The sequence below is a fragment of the Marmota flaviventris genome, chromosome 5 (assembly GCF_047511675.1).
Source record: "Marmota flaviventris isolate mMarFla1 chromosome 5, mMarFla1.hap1, whole genome shotgun sequence".
NCBI classification, from domain to species: Eukaryota; Metazoa; Chordata; class Mammalia; order Rodentia; family Sciuridae; genus Marmota; species Marmota flaviventris.
Genome location: NC_092502.1, coordinates 13,731,138 through 13,751,589, shown reverse-complemented (window position 1 = coordinate 13,751,589; position 20,452 = coordinate 13,731,138). Strand labels below are relative to the sequence as shown.

Genomic DNA, 20,452 nt, shown 5'->3' with positions numbered 1-20,452 from the left:
TGCAGAGGTGCCTCTGGAGTTGGGTTAAGTTAGGAAGTATTAATATGAGGCCTCATTTCCCTGTACGACTAGGAGTCCATTCACTTTATCACTTGTTTGGGGAATAGTTTCACTGTTTCCATAAATGAATTATGGTAACATTTTCTGAAATGATTAGCTCCTAATGTGGCCATGGAAGGCTGTCGTCTTGCTCGACATCCGTCTTATTTAACTGGTTGAAATTTTAGGTACATGTTTCAGACATAGGCAATAGTTTCACATTTACATGCGCAGTCGTCCGTAGAGTTATAGAGTTGAATGATCCTGTAAAATTGATCATTAGTGTTGCCTCAAAAAAAAAAAAAAAACAGGCATCTCATCTTTAAGCTGGAGATGAGCTAGCCAGACCCATCCTGTCTCAGACATCTGCTTCTTAGAGCAAAATGATCACCATCTCCACTTTTCATTGTGCATCTCATGGAGAGACAGAAAAAGTCTGCCGTGGAAGTCCCAGCTCTGGGAGATGTGGGCTGGACTCCCTCCTGCTTTCCGAGACACAATGCCCAGGCATTGCCAAGAACCCAAGGATACTGGCCAGATTTCCACAGAGTGATTTCAGGGTCCTCCTTAGTGCCTCTTCTCCTGATGCCCCCAATTCAACTCCTGCACTGCAGGCTTCTTAGATAAGAGAGAATGGGAATATGACCTTCACCCTAACTCTGATGTGGACCATCAGGTTATCTATTACTATAGTGTATGCTGGATAATTGTTGACTGCATGAAAATAGGAAGGAATGACCTGCCAGCCATGCCTAGATGTTCATTATTCATTGTTAACTAAATAAAATCTGGCTGCTCTTTACTTAGGCAGGTGCACAGAGCGGCCCAAGACAGCGGCGGCTGGAGCACATCAACACCAGCCATTTGGAGGAATGAACGTGTGCCTGTGCTTTTGCCCTGGCCGTCGCGTCCTAATGCATGTGACTGTGCTCTGCCCCTCCCAGTCCACAGGCAGACTGACCTCATTATACAGTGATTCCAGCTGCTCTGGAAAATGACTTCCTATTTCCTTAAGGCCCCCTCCACCCTTGGCCATCCTTTATTAATGATGCCTACATCCGGCAGCCTGTGTATGAAATTAGACCGTCACACATGTTACCCTTCAAATCCAGGACGTGGGTTAGGGTTGACATAAGGGAGCACTGTCAGTCATAGCAGAAAGGTGGAGAGGCACCTAAAGTCTCCACATGTCACATGGTTTAATCCTCAGAAGCAGCCCCTTACACAGATGAGCACACCACACAGGCTCACAGAGGGGTGGTGATAAGCCCAAAATCACCTTGCTAGAGGTTATTAGAGCTGAGCTAAACCAATTCTCCAGAGCCCCCTTGAGATCCAGACTTTCCCATAGGAGAACACCTACCCCATAGGAGGTCACCTACCCCACAGGAGGACACCTACCCCACAGGAGGACACCTACCCCACAGGAGGATACCTACCCTGCCGCCAAAGACAGAACCTCAGTCACGTGTTTCCTTGCTGCTTGTCTCACAATGATGTCCTTTTAGGGATGAGTCATGGTGCTGGCGCTAGGATGACAGGCATGGCCGGACCTTTTTTCCCATTTGCTATAAGAAGGACTAGTGTAATCCTTAGGAAATTACGATGAAATGTGTGGACTAAATATTACATTATAGCTGTGTTGATTTCCTGCCTTTAATATCTGTACTGTGGTTCTGAAGAAAGATTGTCCTTGTTTTCTAGAAAAACAAGTGTTTGGAGGTAAAGGAAGATCTGTGGGTAATTACTTTCAAAGTTTCAGGACAAAAAAATATCTGTATGTATATATATATATATATATATATATTCAAAAACCATCATCTCTCTGTATCTGTGGGAATTATTTCCAAAACCCTAGAGGCCAAAACCTGCAAGTGCTCAAGGTCCTTACATAATATGGTAGATTGTTTGCATATAACATAACACATCCTCCCATATACACTAAATCATCTCATGATAATAACGAATATAGTACAAATGCTATGGAAATAGTAGGCTGTATTATTTAAGGTATATTGAGAAGAAAAAAAATCTGCACATATTTAGTACATGTTCAATTTTTTCTGAATAATTTTGATCTGCAGTTTTTTGAACCTGTGGATATAGAACCCACAGATGCAGAGAGCTACTGCATATACAAAGATATATATATATATATATATATATATATATATATATATATATACTATACATATATATGCACATATATGTATTTAGAGAGAATGATAAAGCCAATATATATGACATTTGTGGTATCTGGGTTGATGATTATAGGAATTCTTAGTGATGCTTTTGTTCTTTTTTTTGTAAATCTGAAATTACTTCAAAATGAGAATTAAATATACATACATATATAGTTATATATGTACTACATATATGTACATACACATACACACACAGATACAGTATGTATGTGTACTTATATGTGGGCAGAATGAAAACCCCTTTTTGCAAAGCCTAATGCAGTAGTCACACATCTGGAGAATTCACTGTGAAAGCAGTCTCTAGCTATTTAATAGTATGGATACAGTATGTTAAATGCATCAAGTTTATTAAAAGTAAAGTCACCTGTAACCAACCAGCCATAAAGGCTTTCTGTTAACACTTCCTCCCCCTCTGGCCCCTGCACACTGTCTCGTACAGTCTTGGACACACTGAGAAGATGGCCCTCCTGGTCCTCTGTAGGCCACTTAAGACACCTTTGAGTCCAAATATCTCCTGTAGGCAAAGCCATGAAGACCTTGAGAGCTAGACCTTCTCAATCCACAGCTGCTTGGTAATGATAATGGAAGTCTATCAGCAGAAAGCTCATTCCCACCCATTCCTTCCACCAAAGGCTCAAGGTCACTAAGTATCAGGGGCAGAGCCCCCGATTTGGGTTTCTTAATCTAAAGGACCTTTCTACTGTATTGCATCTCCCCAAAGTATTTTCTTATTTCACACAAAAGATAAATTAGAAGTTTTTTCATAACTCTTAAAAAGATTTTATAAGGAAGTTTCTTCAAATAGTAAATGCCACATAAGCTCTCAAAGGTAAATCTATTTTTTTATCTAAGTTCCATTTTCATGCAGCTTTCCAAAGCTCCTTTACATGGTCATTGTGTAGTTAAAATACCCACCAGATGGGCAGGTGGAGCTGGCTGCTGCTCAGCAGCATGGTATAGAGCACACACGGATGGCCAGGCGCTCAGCCCAGGGCCCCTGAAGTACTCCACAGCTCTGCCTGACCCCAGGGAGCACAGTGTCCAGTGGGAGAACTGGAGGAAAACACCAAAAGCCACTCTAGATGCCAACAGCCATGTTACCAGCTGAGGCAGAAGGAGGTGAAGTTGTTGCAGAAACACCAACACAGAGCTGAACCTGTCTGGTCTGCACAGGAGCAGCAACAGTGTCATGTTTGAAAGGACAGCTTGGCTGTGACAGTGAACTTGACCTTGGCCAGGCCCCAGTTCCCTAGGTTAAGCTTGTTCTCATGGTTAAAAGTTGATTAAAAAAAAATTAGATTCTTTCAGTGGACATACACTTACACACACACACACACACACACACATATATATACATGTTTATCATATACACAGAGTTTTCTTTTTTAAAAAAAAGATCCTTTATTTTGTAAAGAAAGCCAGATGCTTTCCTGTATCATTTTTCCTTCTTTTATTTCATTCCACGTAACTAAATAGCATTTATTTTACTGTTACTACGTGCGAGGCCCTGCACTGAGTCTTCTTTATGGGTCCACTTGTTACCCCATTCTGTGAGGTAGTATTACTGTGGTTCTCATTTCACAAAGAAGGATTGGAGGCCCAGACAGGTTCAGCAAATTACTGGAGGTCACACAGTGTGGAAGAAGTAGAGCTGGGATTTGAGCCCCGTTCTGTGGTTCCAAAAACTTGTACTTTACACCCCAGGTGCACCACCTCTTTGGTGGATGGGATACGAAGGAAGGGAGCATCTGAAACCTCAGGGTGGTGGCCACTGGGAAGGTGCCTTGTACTCAATGTTAGTAGTAATCAATTTACTGAGCTCAGTATCCTAAATCCGGAGTCTAGTAAAAGAGGGAAGAGATCCCACTAGTATAAGAACCAGACCTATGAGCCTCCATATCTGAGTTTCTCCAGAGCAAAGATTCTCTGGAGGCCAGCCTCCTTGTGTATCTCCAGCATCCACATTTGGCTTGATGTGATCAGAATTCATGTTGGTTTCCACAGTAGCTCAGAGGTCTCCTGGGTGCCAATTTCCTGCCTCTTTGTCATATGCTGCCATTGGCCCTGCAAACCCTGAAAGCCCCGCAGACATGAAGGCAGGCACATCTCATTAAGGTTCAAGATATGATGTCTTTAAAGTTCTTTTTTATTTTTAGTGCACTCCTTCAACTTGTTGCCATACACGTTGCTAGGATGGCTTTTAATCTCTGTCAAAGACCTCCAAAGTATTCTTTTTCAGAGGTTTTTTTTTTTTTTCCCTCCTCTATCTCTTTCTTACGGTTTCCTTTTGATTATATTCCTTCCCACAAAATCTTAATTTGGGGCAGGGTGGTATCCATCAAAAGCAGCATTTTGAAGTAAAGATTAATTTCTAACTTATGGTAATCAGACCTTCTGATCAACTTCTGATAATAAATATTTCCCCCTGGACCTGCCATGATTTCAGCAGAACCCCCCAATAAACCACATTCTCTTTGGGCTTAGAGCCTTCGCGATAATAAGAAGACTTATTTTGTGCCAGAAATTATTCTATGAGTTTTGCATGGATTAACTCAGTAATTCCTCATAGTAACCAGACAAAAAAATAGTAACAGTGCCCCCAACTGGACACCAGAGGACACTGAGACACAGAGAGAAGCATCAAAGCCAAGATCCGCACCCAGGCCTTCTCTGTCGGGGGTCCCTGCTTTAAAACACTGACACATATTCCTCCCCCCGCAGGTCTGTTTCAACGCCCGGTAGAAACTCTAGCCAGCATTAAGATGTTCAGGTGTGGGATAAAACCTTCAGTCCCCATCTAAAGATCCAAACTGCTCAGGACTTCTGGTGTTTCTTTTCTTAAATATGTTGTGGAATGAGATTTCCAAACTTCAGTTCCTAACTTGATCATCCTAGAGGTCAGAAGTATCTCATAAGATCCAAACCAGTGATTCTCCTACTTTATCTTGGATTCCTGCTTCCTTCTTATTTGACCCACTCTTGAGCACAATAAAATGGAGTTGTCCTTCCATGTGTTAAAGGAAAAAAAAGAGGAGAAAATAAATTTGTACATTCAAGTCACTCTGTGGTTTTTTTTTCTTTTTTAATTTAGATATGCAAGAGCTTCCGAGACTAAAAATGTCACCTTTCTATTTTATGATGGGAAAACTGAGGCCAAGATCACATGAGTCTTGTCTTGATGCTGTAGCGAGATAGCAGCGGAGCAAGCTCTACAGAGGTGGACGAGTTTGTTCACCTTACACACTGGTCTTTGTCAATTTTATCATTTCTCCTGACCATCCCAAACCCTTTGCAATGTGTGGTGACCAGATATGAACAAATATTTTCAAGATTCTAAACATTACAGAGGGGAACTTCCTCCACACTCAGGTTAGAAAAGGTGTCCAAACTGCAGGGCCACCTCCATGACCAATACCCAGAGGAGAAAGACCCTTGACGCAGAACGACTTTCATTCTTTCTGTTTGTCTTCACTTGGTTTAGAAGTTCTGAAGAAGATAGGCGGGTGATAAGATATGTGTGTTATATGACCCACCAAGCTCAAAATCCATTTGAAGTCCTTGCAATTGACCTTTACACTACAGATTTCTGACTAGGTTTTTCCCATTTGGGAGATAAGGAATATGATCCACCCTCTCTCTTTTCTTTTCTTTTTTTTTTTTAATACTTTTTTACTTATAGATGGACACAATATCTTTATTTATTTATTTGTATGTGGTGCTGAGGATCGAACCCAGGGCCTCACACGTGCAAGGCAAGCGCTCTACCACTGAGCTACAGCCCCAGCCCCGCTTTCTTTTCTTGAGCAACTATTAGCAACTCCCAGCTTTACACAATTCCATGGTGGTAAAGGAAATCACTCTCAGAAGTGTAGGAGACACAGCTAGTTCACAGTTACGAAGACACCTCTTTCAAAACCGATTATTTCTCAAACTCCTGTTATTAAAGATCAAAAGGATGCTGAGTATAGGCAACTGGTATTTTCAATAAAAGCAATTTCCAATAACGTAGCAGAGATGTGGAGATGTTCCCGAGAGAGGCATGGCTTTTCCACAGTATCTCGGACCCCTCCCTGTAACTTTCTGAGAAAGAGTTAACTCAGTACCAGCTCAGCTTCCCATCAGCCCTCCGTTTTCTTCTGAGTTATTTTATTTATTTGTGCTGATTTTTTGGTCCAATGTGTCATTATTGGACTTATTTGTGCTTGAAAGAATAATGTGAAAGTCTGCAGGAATTAAATATGGAGCCATCTTACTGTCACCCTCCCCCTTTCCCTGTTGATGATTTTTGCATTCCAGTCATATTGGGGTGGTTGAAAGCTTCACGCGTACTTATCTGACTCCAGCTCTTATTATATTTGATCGGTAAAAGTAATCACAGAATTTTTAGAAAGTCTTGTGCCAAGATTTTAGATGCTCTGGGATATGAGTTTATAGCTTTGTTACTTAACCTAAATGTTTTAGCTGTGACTTCAAGAGACTCTTGCCATATGTTTAATCTTAATATTGAAACAAATAATTCTGACATATTAAACAGAAATGTAGAGCCGGCTAATGTATATAGTTGTCACTGACTCAATGTCTCTTCCTGTTTTCCAGTGCCCTGGTCATTGAAAAACAGCAGCATAGACAGTGGCGAAGCCGAAGTTGGTCGGCGGGTGACACAGGAAGTCCCGCCAGGGGTGTTCTGGAGGTCACAGATTCACATCAGTCAGCCTCAGTTCTTAAAGTTCAACATCTCCCTGGGCAAGGACGCTCTGTTTGGTGTTTATATAAGAAGGGGACTCCCACCATCGCATGCCCAGGTATGGCCAGGTTCCGTGTAACTATGTGTTTAAAAATGTATGCATATGCACCTGCCACTTTACACCCACGGGGACACCTCTCATTAAAGCCTGGACAGTAACAGGCATGGCAAAGGTGCAGAGAGATGGAACCCTATAAATTGCCAGGAGCCATGAAAAATGGTGTTTCAATCCCCAAAAGGGGTTGACAATGCTTCCAAAGTTAAACATGGGATGACCAAATGACCTAGCAATGCCACATCTACTATGTGCCCAAAGAGAATTGAAAACATTATTATTTGTTTTATTTATTTATTTATTTACTTACTTACTTATTTTGGTACAGGGATTGAACCCAGGGTGCTTTATGACTAAGCCATATCCCCAGCCCTTTTTAATTTTTTTTAAATTTTGAGACAGGGTCTCGCTAAATTGCTGATGGCCTTGCTAAATTGCTGAGGCTGATTTTGAACTTGCAATCCTCCCGCCTCAGCCCCCTGAGCTGCTGGGATTACAGGCATGTACCACCATGCCCGGCAAGACATTGTTTTCTATAAAATATATGCCAATGGATATTGCAGCATTAGCAGAACAGCCAAAAAGTATAATCAACTCTAATGTCCAAATGATGAATGGATAGAAAAAAATGTGACATAGCCATACAATGGAAGATTATTCAGATCTAGAAAGGAATGGAACATTATTTCAAGCTACAACATGCATGAACTTTGAAAACACTATGCTTAGCGGGAAAGAGGCAGATACAAAAAGCCACATATTGTATGATTCCACTTATATGAACTGTTCAGAATAGGCAAGTCCATAAAGCAGAAGATTGGTGGATTCGTGTTTACCAGAGTATTGGACTGACTGTTAATAGGGATGGAATTTCTTGCCTAGGATGATGGACATGCTCTGATATTGGGTGGCTGGCATGATGGCATAACAGTGAATGTACTAGAACTTCTGAATTATAAAATAGCGACACTTATGTTACAGAAATCATACATATTTTTTAAAAAGGTAACATCCCTATCTGGTGAAGCTAGCTTTGCTTGCCCTGCAGGTTAATTTTGGATTCTTTGTTATTGAGTTCATTCATTGAAACATCACTTGGCAACCTTCTACTGTCTATGGGAATTTATGTAACAAATCAAGATTCCACAGTGGTTTCTGATTGGACCCCTGCTCAATTCCTTGGGAAGTCCTTAGCACTGTGAAGCTGAGATTATTCCCAGTACCAAAAATAAGAAGACTAGATTACATTGTGGGTTACTTTTTTTTTTCCTCTTAAGTCTTGTTTAATTTGTCCTAGTAGAAATTTTATTACACATGCCATTTGGGGTGATTGAACACCTGTCTAGCTAGGTTTTCTTTTCCAGTAATAATTATATGTCCTGAGACAAGCCACGTGCTTTTCTCTTCCTTGTTTACCCTCAAATCCAGCAAAACATAAAGCACATTAGGAAAAAACACCAGTAGAGAGGGAACCTGTATATCCAGTCAAAGCTGACTTTGACATGTATTGGAAAGGTACTCATCTAGAAAATTCAATTGGAAGAATTTAAGGCTTTAAAACCATGGCAAATGTGAGGCTATCGGGCCACCCTTTCCTTGTCCTTAGCTTGTGGCAGGCATTGCTAATCAATGACAGTACTTTTCCTCACTGGACCCAGTGCACAAATACCTCCGACATAACTCTCCAGGCAGCCACTACCAATCGACCAGTGTTGACTCTCAAGATGAAACTTATTTGCAATCCCATCTTTATAGCCTGAAATGATCAATATGAGGACTCAAAGGACTCTTTCGTTTTTGAGCAGGGAGGGCTGTGTACGTTTTTATTACCCTACACAGCCCATGCTATAGGGACCAATGTGTAAAATGGTAATCAATCATCCATCCATCCAAAAAGATATTTATTGGGCTAGGCACTGATTATCCAGAGATGAGTTAACACAGCCCCTGACCGAGAAGAGCTCCTCAGACAGAAATCGCATCTGCTCTCCACAGAGATTCTCACCCAGAAAAAAGACAGGAATTCAGCAGAAAGGAGTCCCAGGGGCATTGTTGTAGCTTCTGGCAGGGCAGCAGGGTGCTGCTCCGGGAAGTTATGCAGACTGTTCGGTGGTTTCCTTGACCTTCAGGCTCCAGTGATTCTGCTGGAGCCTCGTGCAGGGTTTGCAGTGGTGAGATGTGCTTATTGGCAGGATTCGGGTGAGCACGAACATGCCTCTGGGCACAGCTGAGCATAACTTTCCTCTCAGCCAGTTGACTGCAAGAAACTATGCTGGGGAAACATTTCCTCCCTACATTGTTTTAAAGCACTCTCCTTCCGCCCTTCTTTTGCATGCTTTTGGCAAAGAGAGTCTTGGAAAAAAACAATAATTACAGCAAGACAAGTCAAGACTCTGCAGCTGACTGATGGTGGACAGCGGGCAGGAGCATACTCCACCCCGTTTCCCTGCTGCTCTGACAATCAGGAGTCCAGTCCTCAGTGACAATGTCCTTTTTTCTTTTGTGGCTGTACCACACTGTCCATCTCCTGCCAACCTGGTGATTGTTCTAGTGATCATCCTCTCAAAATAGCTCCAGGGACAGCCCCATCACACATCTCAAGGGGAGGGAAATGAATAGGCATAGACGGATGCGTGCTGGGATATCGGTGGAGCTGCCAATTTAGGAATTCAGGGTGTATCGGGGGGTCACCGAAGGGAGGAACAGTGCAGATACTCTGAAATGCACAAGACAGGTACAATATAGGGGCGCTACTTAAGAAAAGAAAGGAAAAAAGAAAACACCTCCTTACACATCCCCAAATTCATTCCCTGCCATTACTTGCGTTCATGTCCATTTGATGAGCTACATTTCCTGGAGGAGACGGTGCTTAGCTCTTCACCGAGATAGGTGACTCACTCACGTCTCAAACTATTATAGAATTTCTCATTTCTATTGGCATATCCTATCAAGGAACATAAGTTCTATGGGGATTGGCAGTCTAGCCAAGGTGACTCATGTGAGCTGGAGAGGGCGGAGGAGACGGGGAGGGGGGATTCCGTTGGCTATGTTGTATGAAATGGTTATGTTTAAATTTTACAGAGTCTCATGCTCTGACCAAATGCCTATAAGGTTTAGTATCCTTGTCCAAGGATATTAAATACAGAGGAGAATCCTTTTTTACCTGCTTAAATTTCCCAAGAATCAGAACCAGTCCCAGCTGAGTTTTTGAAACTGGTTTTTTACAAAAGATACAGAGGCAACATGATCTAGGAGAGGAATTCCTGGAGCTAAAGAGAGCACTGCTGAATGTAACCCTGCCTCACAGTAGCCAGGTGACCTTGGATGTGTCCCTCAACCTGCCATGGCCTTGGTCTCCTTCTCTACCTGTGACCTAAGCCTCAGGACATTGTTGTGATTACGTAACAACAAAGATAGAATGAGAAAGCACTTTATAAACCAACACAGTGAAAAGAAGATATTATATACAAGTGATTCATTATGCATTTAAAAATTGGGTGCTAGGGGTTTAGCTAAATGATACAGCACTTGCGTATCATGTGCGAGGACCTGAGTTTGATCCCCAGCACCTCAAAAAAAAAGTATATGTAACCCTAACAAGCACTGTTTATAGATAGGCAATTATATAAATATAGACTTTTAAAATAAATTCATTTTCTAGTTATTTTCTTCTTACTAAAGAACAAACTACATCTGTATTGCAGAAAATTTTTAGCAACCAAAGAAGAAAGTAAAAATATCCACATTTCAAAATAGTCCCCTTTGGCTAAATGTTAATGTATTGTTTTTGCTATTTTTTAAAAAAATCCACTGCATTAAAACACAGTCTGAGAATCTTGGTGGCTTAAAATAACTAGGGCAATTTCTTGTTTACTCTGTATCCAGGGCTCTTGACCAGGGGTGATTTTGGCCTATACCCAATCCCATCCCCAGGTCATTTGGTAATATTTGAAAATTTGGGGAGTTGTCACAACTGGGAGGAGATCATTACCAGCATCCTGGGGTAGAGCCAGAGATACTGTTAAGCCCCCAAATTGTACTCAGGAGCCCCAACTCAGAACTACCCAGACTCGAATGTCACTAGCTCTGAGTGGTTCACATTCCTCTTCAGTTCATTAGGACTTTGCTCAAGGTAGACCTCATTCAAGGACACAAACCAACAGAGGCTTCACTATCCGGAATATCACCAGCTCCTCTGTACACCAATTCCTGATGAATTTTGTTTGGAAGTCTTTCTTTGAAGTCTTTCTCATATTAACCAAAGCAAGTCACCTCCTAACTTCAATGGAGCAGGAAGTACAATCTAAAGATGTCCCTGGAAGGAAGAACACCAGAAATATCAATGAAAAACCCTAATGACTTACACATAAAATGCTATGATACCTGTCCTCGTGGCTGGTCTTTGCCTCCTCAATCCGTGTCCTAAAAATAAACCCTTATGGGTTTTATTCATATTGCTAAATTGTCCTGAAAGATTGCACCATTTATACTCCTACCCACCGGCAGCGTTGCCTAATGCCCATTTCATTTACTTGAACCCTTGCATAAAATAGGTATCACCAATTTTGAAGCCTTGTCAGTTTGAAAGGTAGATATTACATTGTGTTTTAAATGCAACATTTTGACACTCTGCATTGCATTTTTTAAGACACAGTCAAAAAAAAAAAAAAGTCAGTCTTGAGCCATTCTTAGCCTACCAACTTGAATTCTTAGGAGGATGATGTGTGTACAGCAGCAGTCTAGCGCATCTTACCAAATATTTGAAATCCTACAAACTGTCAGATTTGCTGAACCCTGGTTGTAGAAAGGAAATAGATCAGACTGGGGGAAAGAAATAATAATCTGACCTGGCTACAGTGTTCTAGGCATCAAAGGAAATCTCAGAGGCTGTTGCTGCAAGTCGGAATCTTGGGTGGTTAAGGCAGTGAGCAAGTTTGCCTGACAGTTCTTCACTGATTGCTGCTGATATGTCAAGCCAAGTAAAACCCTTTGCGAGAACAAGTCAATAATCGGCAAATTAGGTACATGATTAACCTGAGACAACAAGATGCAGTTACCGCTTGGGAGCCCTGCCGGGACTTCACCTTCTCCGCAATCCTATTTAGCAAATATTAAAATGCCTATTTCATCACTCAGACTGATGGAGCCAGGAGCCCAGTGACTTTCAGCAGCAACTTAGAGGCGGAGGGTGGGCCCGGAGCTCTGACAGCTCCCAGTAAGTGGAGGTACGAGGGACTGCATGGTAGTAAGATAGATGCTGTCAACCCCTAATTTACTACGGGAGGCTGTTTCTACAAGATGGGAAGCAAAACTATTCACACATGAAACACAGCCACCAATGGCAGGGAGATGCTTCAGAGACCACAAATTGCCCCAGGATCAGACCAAAGATATGCAAATATGGCAGATGAGGTACGTGTGAACTTGGACTGAATGAGCTCCAAGCATTCCCCGTTTGTCCTCATCAGCAGATTCTCCTAATGGCATTTCTTCAGAGCACATTCATAGGTGGTGATTTGTGGTGTTGGCTTAGCCAGCTCCAGTTTGTCCCTTCCCACTGCACAGCATGATTGGAAAAGAAACTCTTTCTCTTCTTGTCCCCTTCTTTCTTGCCCTGCTAAGTAAATCTGTACATGGCTTCAGCCAGAGGTGGGACTAACAGGGTTCCTGGGACCCAGAGTGCCCAGCTGTCCTGACTATCAGCTTGCCGTTATCTCTCCACCCTTGCAGTGCCCAGATACTAGGTAGGTCAGCTTTCCCGGGCCTCCCATTCCAACGAAGTTCAAGATGGAGCCAAGGTCAAGAGCCTGCTGTCCACTCACACAGCACATCCTGTGGCGATCTGTCGAAGTCCTTAAGGCGGTGTTCAACTTCATTTTGAAGGGAGGCATACCTTTAAAAGCATATTTTTTAAAAACATTTTTTTTTCCCAAAAGACCTTGAAGTATAGAGAAAGATCTTGCAAAACCAATCGGATTCCTCTCTGGCAGACTGAAAGGGCTTTTGGAAAGGACTTTCTCAATGGACCCCCTTATGATTATCTGATGGCATCCCAACAGCGGTCCAAATCAGAGGGCAGCCTCCGGAGAGCTCAGAGAAGCCTCCTGAGACACTGGAGATTGACGGGAGACCTGGGTTGAGGGGCATGCACTGGGAGGGTGCTGAGGGTTTCCCGAGAAGGGCAATGCTTGGGTTCATGGCATTCAGGACAGGGAAGAGAAAAAGCCAAGCATGGTCATGGATCCTGTAATCCCAACTAGGTGGGGGGCTGAGGTAGAATCACAAGTTCAAGGCCAGCCTGGGTGACTTAGCAAGACCACACCTAAAAAAGAGAAAGAACGAGAAGAGAGAATGTATCAGGGGCTGCACCCTATCTCCTGGTTAGACTGAATATAGTCTTGGGGGTGCCATAAGTCAGGCGTTTGCAATACTCTGAGCAAAGGGCCTTCATCTTCAAGTGAAATATCAAGTAGAACCCCCAGTGTAAAACAGAAAAAAGTGACAGTTTATTAACATAGCATTTATATAAGGTCCACATCGTTATGTTAATCTCTGTACATGCATGTTTGTATGTATGCATGCATGTCTGTGTGTGTGTGTGTGTGTGTGCACGCGCATCATTTCTCAATTCCGTGGGGGATTGGTTCCAGAATATCAAAACCCGAGGACATTCAAGTCTCCTACATAAAATGGCACAATATGTGCCTAGAACTCCCTTCCCGAGACTTTAAGCCATCTGGAGATGACATATAATACATTTCAGTACAAATGCTGAGTAAATTGTTACACTGTATTGTTTAGGAACTAGTGACAAGGAAAAAAAAAATGTGCATGTGCAATTTAGATGTGATTTTTCCCCCATATATTTCCAATCTGCAGATGGCTTAATCCATTGGATGTAGAACCCCTAGACAGTGTATGTGGATGTAGCTACAGAAAGGAGAATAGGACTGGGGGTTAGGTTGTTCGAGAACTTATTTTACTCTATAGTAAGGTACTGAAGTTAAGGTAGTCTCCCCTGCCCCAACCCCCAACACTGACACATGAACCCACACAGGAAGCAAAAACAACAAGATCTGAACATTTATTCATTTAAGTTGTTGAAGCATGGTTATTTGCTCCTATATTCTCCAAACTCCTCTTAATTTTTACAATCTCTCTTTACCAAAAGCGAATCCGTGCCATGGCTGAGCCATCCTAAGTAAAACAAGCGGTGGATGGATATAGATAATGACTGTAATCTCAGTCACTCTCAAGATTTAATTGATTTATGTACCTTGTTTTCTTTGCCCAGTTTTGAGGGGAAAAAAATCATAATGAATATATTTAAGTAGTTGTGAATAGCAACAGTATTTTCTTTAATCGTTTCTTTTATGAGCCGTGGAGACTCTTCAATTAAATTGATCCACAGCTTGAAAGAGAAGTGAGAGAAAATAATTGTTTCAAGGTTAAGTCACTTAAAATATCTGAGGTCCTTGTCTTAGATTTAAAAGGGGAGGAGTTGTACCAAAATTTTGAAACACTCTTTTAAAAAACTAATAATAATCTCTTTTGGGGGACCATTTCACCATCATTGGGAATTCCACTCCTGGTTTTACACCCTGCCATGAGCCTGGACTTCTGCTTGAACAAGATCCACAAGATCCTCGCTTGCATGACTTTATCTGAGCAGACGCACATCAGGCTGGATTCAAAAAGGAGCCCAGTGCAGATCTTTAGGCTTCCTAATAAGTGACAGTTACAGAAGTTCAAATCTGTGTTCAAAGATGTCGGGAAAAGCTTTGTTCCAAGATCTTCACAAAATTAAGAGCTTCCAAGAGGTCCATTGAAGCCTTTCTCAGTGAGAGTGTTTTTTGCAAGGAAGAAAAATAATGATAAGAAACCAATGTTCATTCATCATTCATCTGGCCGCTTATGAAACTGCTCTCTACTCAGAGAGCCCCCCCCCCCCATTTAACACCAGCATCTTTGCCCACACAGAATGGTACCACCCCAGGCGTCACTACTGAGGGCTGCTGTGTCCCAGGACCAGCCATGTGTGATCCTTAGTTTGCCCTCCTGTCATCCCTATGAGGTCCATTCTATTGTAGCACCCCCACTTCACAGATGAAGGCAGATTGGGGTCACAAAGCAGCCCTTGGGCATAGCAATCAGACACCCTGTCCTGGTACCCAGTCACATCCAGCAGCATCGGCATCAATGTAAACCACATCGTAAGATCACAGCTCACACCAAAACCAAGAATTGTTAAGAGCCAATGAAAGTACTTTGGAAAGTCTCTGGAATGGATCAGGACAGAAATCTTGGCCCATGTGGGTCTGGCTGAGGGTGCCCAGTGGATCACAAGTAGAGAAATGAACAGAGAAGGTGGAGAGATCAGCACTTTCAAGAGGATGATTATGGAAACATTTTAAGAAGAGATGCTGGGGATGGAATGAAGATACCACCGTGCTTACAGAAATGTCCCTCTAGCTGTGCTGGGCTGGTCAGGCTGAAGTCCTGTATTGTTCGTGTGTCTCCCATTGATTCTAAGATGCACGTAGTACTCCTCCTTTGACATCTCTGCAAATGGAATGTGTTTGGTGACCAATGGAGACGAGGTCGAATGAAGTGTTTGGTGTCACATTTTTGTGTATGTAAGAAAACTCAGTATGCATTCTCATGACTACAGCACTGTTGCAGATATAACCAGATCTTCCTGAGTATGAGACGAAATGAACTTTTTATTACCAGAGTTTCCCTTTGCAAGATAAAGTCCTAATCAGTTTGCCATCCATTAAGTGCCAAAGTTTAAGTGGCCTCGTATTCATTCCAAATATCCTCAGATAACTAGATGCCATGATATCAATCAAATCAGTGTGGGGCTTAACTATAGTTTTTTAATGATACTTAAATACATATTTTTTAAATGATGTTTAAGTAAGCCTTCTGTGAGAGGTTGATGGAGCTATTCTAGCCACAGGAAACCATGGGCATAAAGAAGCGATCCACTCCCAACCACCTGGCCCTCATTGACGACCACCCTCAAAGCTGTGTGACCTTGGACAAGTCACTCAACAGCTCTGTGCCTCATTACCTCTTCTGTAAAACGGGGACAATACGATGTGCCCATAGCAAGACTGTCAGATGCAAATGAGAAAAACCTTTATAAAGCACTCAGACTCAGGCTCGCACATAGAAATGGTGGCATCCATTGTCAGATTTTTCGGAGTATCCATCACCCAAGCCCCCACACAAACCAAATTTCAATGGCTTTTTTAGAAGATAGTTTGATTTGTGTTTTTGTCACTCTGTAGTCATACATGGTGCTGCTAGGAAAAAATAGAAAAGACTAACATTTTAGTTTATTTTCCAGTTTTCTGTTCACATCTAGTAATCATTTTTACAAATACAGAATCCAAACACATGTGTCATGTTCACCCTGGATCTTTGCTTAAGGGAGAAGGAAATCTTTTCAACCCTGGATATTCTTCCACAAACTCATTTTAAATGCTTCAAAAATAGTCTAGTCTTTAAAAAAAAAAAAATAGCCAATCCTCCTTTCTTCAGAGCTGGGGGGGCCTTTAGTGTGTCCACTTGGGGGTGAGGGAGCAGACACTCGGGCTTGCCCAGGGCCACACTGAGGCCGGCGCAAGCTTCCACTGTGGTTCTAGAGAGGCCAGCCCAGGCCTGTGATTCTGTTCCTCTCTGGTGCCAGGGAGGTCATTTTGCACCAGGACACATCCTCCATCCCTTCTCTCCTTGGTGATGTATTTGATACATTTTCCCAACCAGCCCCCTTGAGACCCACCTATTGATCTCGGGAAGGCAAAGAGCCAAATGTGACATTTGTGATAAACCGTCGGCTAAAGACAATTAGATGGGAAGGTGCAGTAAATAAGAAATCGCATCAGCAGGGCCCTGGGAGGCAAGACGTCCCCCCTCCCAGCCTCCTGACACAGCAGCCATTGTGTATCCCTGGGAAGCCCAGAGATGCTCATTGGCTACACTGACCTTGACCGTAAGGCTGTCAGGGGTCACCACTTGTCTCGCTTGGTCTACGGAGCAATACCTTTTACCCTGCTCCTGGGATGGATCAAAAGGCAGCATGATGAGGGCGTGACCTTGTGGGAAGACAAAAATCTAAAATCAATCCCTTTCTGTGCTCAAGAAATACTCACTCAAGGTGTGTACTGTGGACACAGATCAAAGGTGTGGCTCTCCTTTAAGAAGAAGGGGACTGGACAAGTGGCACCCTCAAGTAAGAGGACCCTGAGGTGCTGCACAGGGCAGGGGATAAGAATGGACACCCCATCGTCGGCCTGGTCTGGGTTTGAGTCTTACCTCTGCCGTGTGGCAGCTGAAGGGTTTATGGGTGAGTCCCTCCAGATGCTTCGCCATCCGTGAGATGAGGACTATTCCTTGTCAGGGTGTTGTGAGAATAACTAAGATGAGGCCTAGCAAACAGTAAGTGCCCCACGGATCAGTCAATCAATCGAACTGGTCTACCTCCCTGGCAGGTAGCCTAGCAACGAAGGCTGCACAGGAGAATGGCCAGGCCTCTGCTGGAGGCAGTGATGTGCACACTGAGCTGGGCCTTTAGGCTCTAACAGAAATGGCAAAGCTCAGGATCTTCCAGCTCAGGGATTCCTGGACCCTCCCCAGGGCAGAGGTTTGGGGTGCCTCTCCTGGGTGCACTGCATTCAGCTGTGTCCAGGCCAAACACGGCTCCCCAGGGATGGGCAAAGGGCTGACGGTATGCATCCTGCTATCTCTGTGTATAGGAGTCGATGCTTTGTCATTTGAGCTACGCCTGGCTTATCCAACAAACGTTAGCCATTACCGCTACTTAGAGGTTTGGGAGTACAAATAGGCCACGACTTCCAACCTGTGAGGGGTTTAGGGGCCACTTCCTGGAGGAGAGACAACCCAGCTGAATCTTTTTTTTTTTTCCCCTAGTTCGTTATACATGACAGCAGAATGCATTTCAATTCATTGTACACAGATGGAGCACAACTTTTCATTTCTCTTGTTGTACACCATGTGCGGTCACACCATTCATGCAGTCATACATGTGCCTCAGGTAATGATATCCATTTCATGACCATCTTCCCTACTCCCCCATACCCGCTCCCCTCCATTGCAGTCCCCTTTGCCCAATCCAAAGTTCCTCCATTCCTCCCATGCGCCCCCAGCTCCATTATGGATCAGCATCTGCTTATCAGAGAAAACACTTGGCCTTTAGTTTTCTAGGATTGGCTTATTTCGCTTAGTATGATATTCTCCAGCTTCATCCATTTACCTGCAAATGCCATGATTTTATTCTCTTTCAATGCTGAGTCATATCCCATTGTGTATATATACCACAGTTTCTTTATCCATTCATCTACTGAAGGGCATCTGGGTTGCTTTCACAGTTTAGCTAATGTGAATTGGGCTGCCAAGCTGAATCATGAAGGGTACAAGAGAAGGGAAGAGACAAAGATTTTTTTCTAAGCAGAAGACAAATGAAGATCCTGAGTAGGAGCGTCACAAAGCAATCTTCTTCTTTTCAGGAAGAGCTTCTCCTTGGCCGTGGCTCACCAGCAGGGTCATAGCTCTTCCCTCTTGAACGTGCTGTTGCAGGTCAGGTGTGACTGAGGCAGGACAGCCCTCTGGAGGTTTCATGGCTGTGCCCCTGACTGAGTTGGTGCAGATTTACAGCCGGATACACAACCCTGGCAAGGATATTGACATGTTCCAGGCACCATAAAGCTCAAAGTCACCTTGTGAACCAGGCTCGTACACTTTTACATGCTTCAGGGACCGTCCTGTAAAGACATCAGGACCTGTGGTTTTCCTTGGTTTCTTCCTGTTCTCAGACATTTCATGTGAGAGCATTAACATTTCTCAAGGGAGACCCCCCTCTTCAGATAGACACATCATTCTGCCAAAAAACAGGCCACACTATTGTACTCCTCCAGCATTAATTGAGCACCTAGTATGTGCCATAGATCAAGGTCCTGAAGTAGTGAATAAGGCAGAGCCAACCCTGCCCTTGTATGGCTGGTGGGCTGTAGCACAGATGCCCCTCTAGGGATTCCCAGGAAGGCCACCTACCCAGAAATGCAGTGTTCAAGCCTTGTTGCCCACCCCCCCCCCCATTGCCATTTCTGCTAGGAATCCCACTCTGAAACAACTTTGAGGAGGAAGGGACCTGCAATGTACAACACGTAGTAGTAGTGGTGACCATTCATTCTTCTCTAAAGACACTTCATCCTTTTCTGTTCATTTTTCAGTCCAACTACCTCACCCTCCCCATCCCAGATATTCAAAATAGATTCCTTTTAAAAGGAGAAAAAAAATAAAGACAAAATATGCTCTCTTAGAGCTTATAAACAACAATTTTAGGCTTGATACATAAGGAGGAAACATCTTGGCAGCACCTATAATCTGCTTATCTTCAGCCAACAAATTTTTAAAGCCTCTGCCAACCCCAGAGGGCCCTCATAGGGGTTAGGCTCCGTAAACACTCCAGTTCAGAAGCTTTCTTGTTATTACAAAAAGAACTTGAGTTTCATCTTAACCATCTATCAGAGCTTTCGGTCTCTAAAAATCCTTCTCTGGCCTCCCATCATGCTGCAAGGAGCTCTGAAGTTGTCTTGGAGAGCAAGCTCTAGATGGACATCCCCGGCGATCACCACGCACTTGTCCATAGTAGGCGCTCATTTAATATCTGATGGGCCATCAGTCACCTGTCCTGCTGGGGCCCTCTGCAGTCTGGTAACCAGCAACCTCTTCCTCACTCTGTGCCCTGCCACATCAGCCTGCCTGCTTTCCCTGGGTCACACCAAGCTCATCCTGCCTCTGTGTGTTTGTCAGCTTCCATTACTGCAAGGAATACCTGAGACAAATCAACTTATAGAGAGGAAAGGCCCCACGATAGAGAAAGAGCCCTACTTTCCCCTTTGGGGGCACACACCAAAGACCTGAAGGCAGACCACTAGACCCCTCTTAACGTTTCCACAACCTCTCAGTAGTGCCAAGCTGGGGACTAAGCCTCGAACACAAGGGCCTTTGGGGGATCATTTCAAATCCAAGCTGAGCCCCATGCATTCTGCAGCGGATGTGTGCTCTTACCCTCACCAATATTCCCTGGCACTTTACCCTCTTCTGTGGGGCCTTTGCCTGAAACTCACCCCTCCAGCAAGCCCTTTCCTAGCAAAGGAACAGAAAACAGCATATTTCATCACACTTTATGTCCTTGTCGTGCTTTGCTTTTCTTAAATCTGCTTTATTTAGGTATAATTTTAAAACTACCCAAGGCACGCATTTCTTTCAGTGAATATTTTGATTTCTAAAACGTGAGAAGCTCATCCTCCTGAGCAGCAGCACCAGTCTTGATGCAGAGCATGGCCACGCCCCTAAGGGCCCCACCCCATCTCCAGCCAC

The 20,452-nt window shown here is 43.4% G+C and overlaps 1 protein-coding gene across 6 annotated transcripts in view; it reads left to right on the top strand.

Annotated features, from left to right (window-relative positions):
* The window catches only part of Tenm2 (teneurin transmembrane protein 2), an 892,009-nt gene that overhangs the window by 711,876 nt on the left and 159,681 nt on the right, over positions 1 to 20,452 (top strand). For all 6 annotated transcript variants that reach the window (XM_071612002.1, XM_071612001.1, XM_027938624.2 and 3 more), the window contains one exon: positions 6,840 to 7,045. In XM_071612002.1, the coding sequence (XP_071468103.1) occupies positions 6,840 to 7,045 (206 nt within the window). The remainder of the gene's footprint in view (positions 1 to 6,839; positions 7,046 to 20,452) is intronic.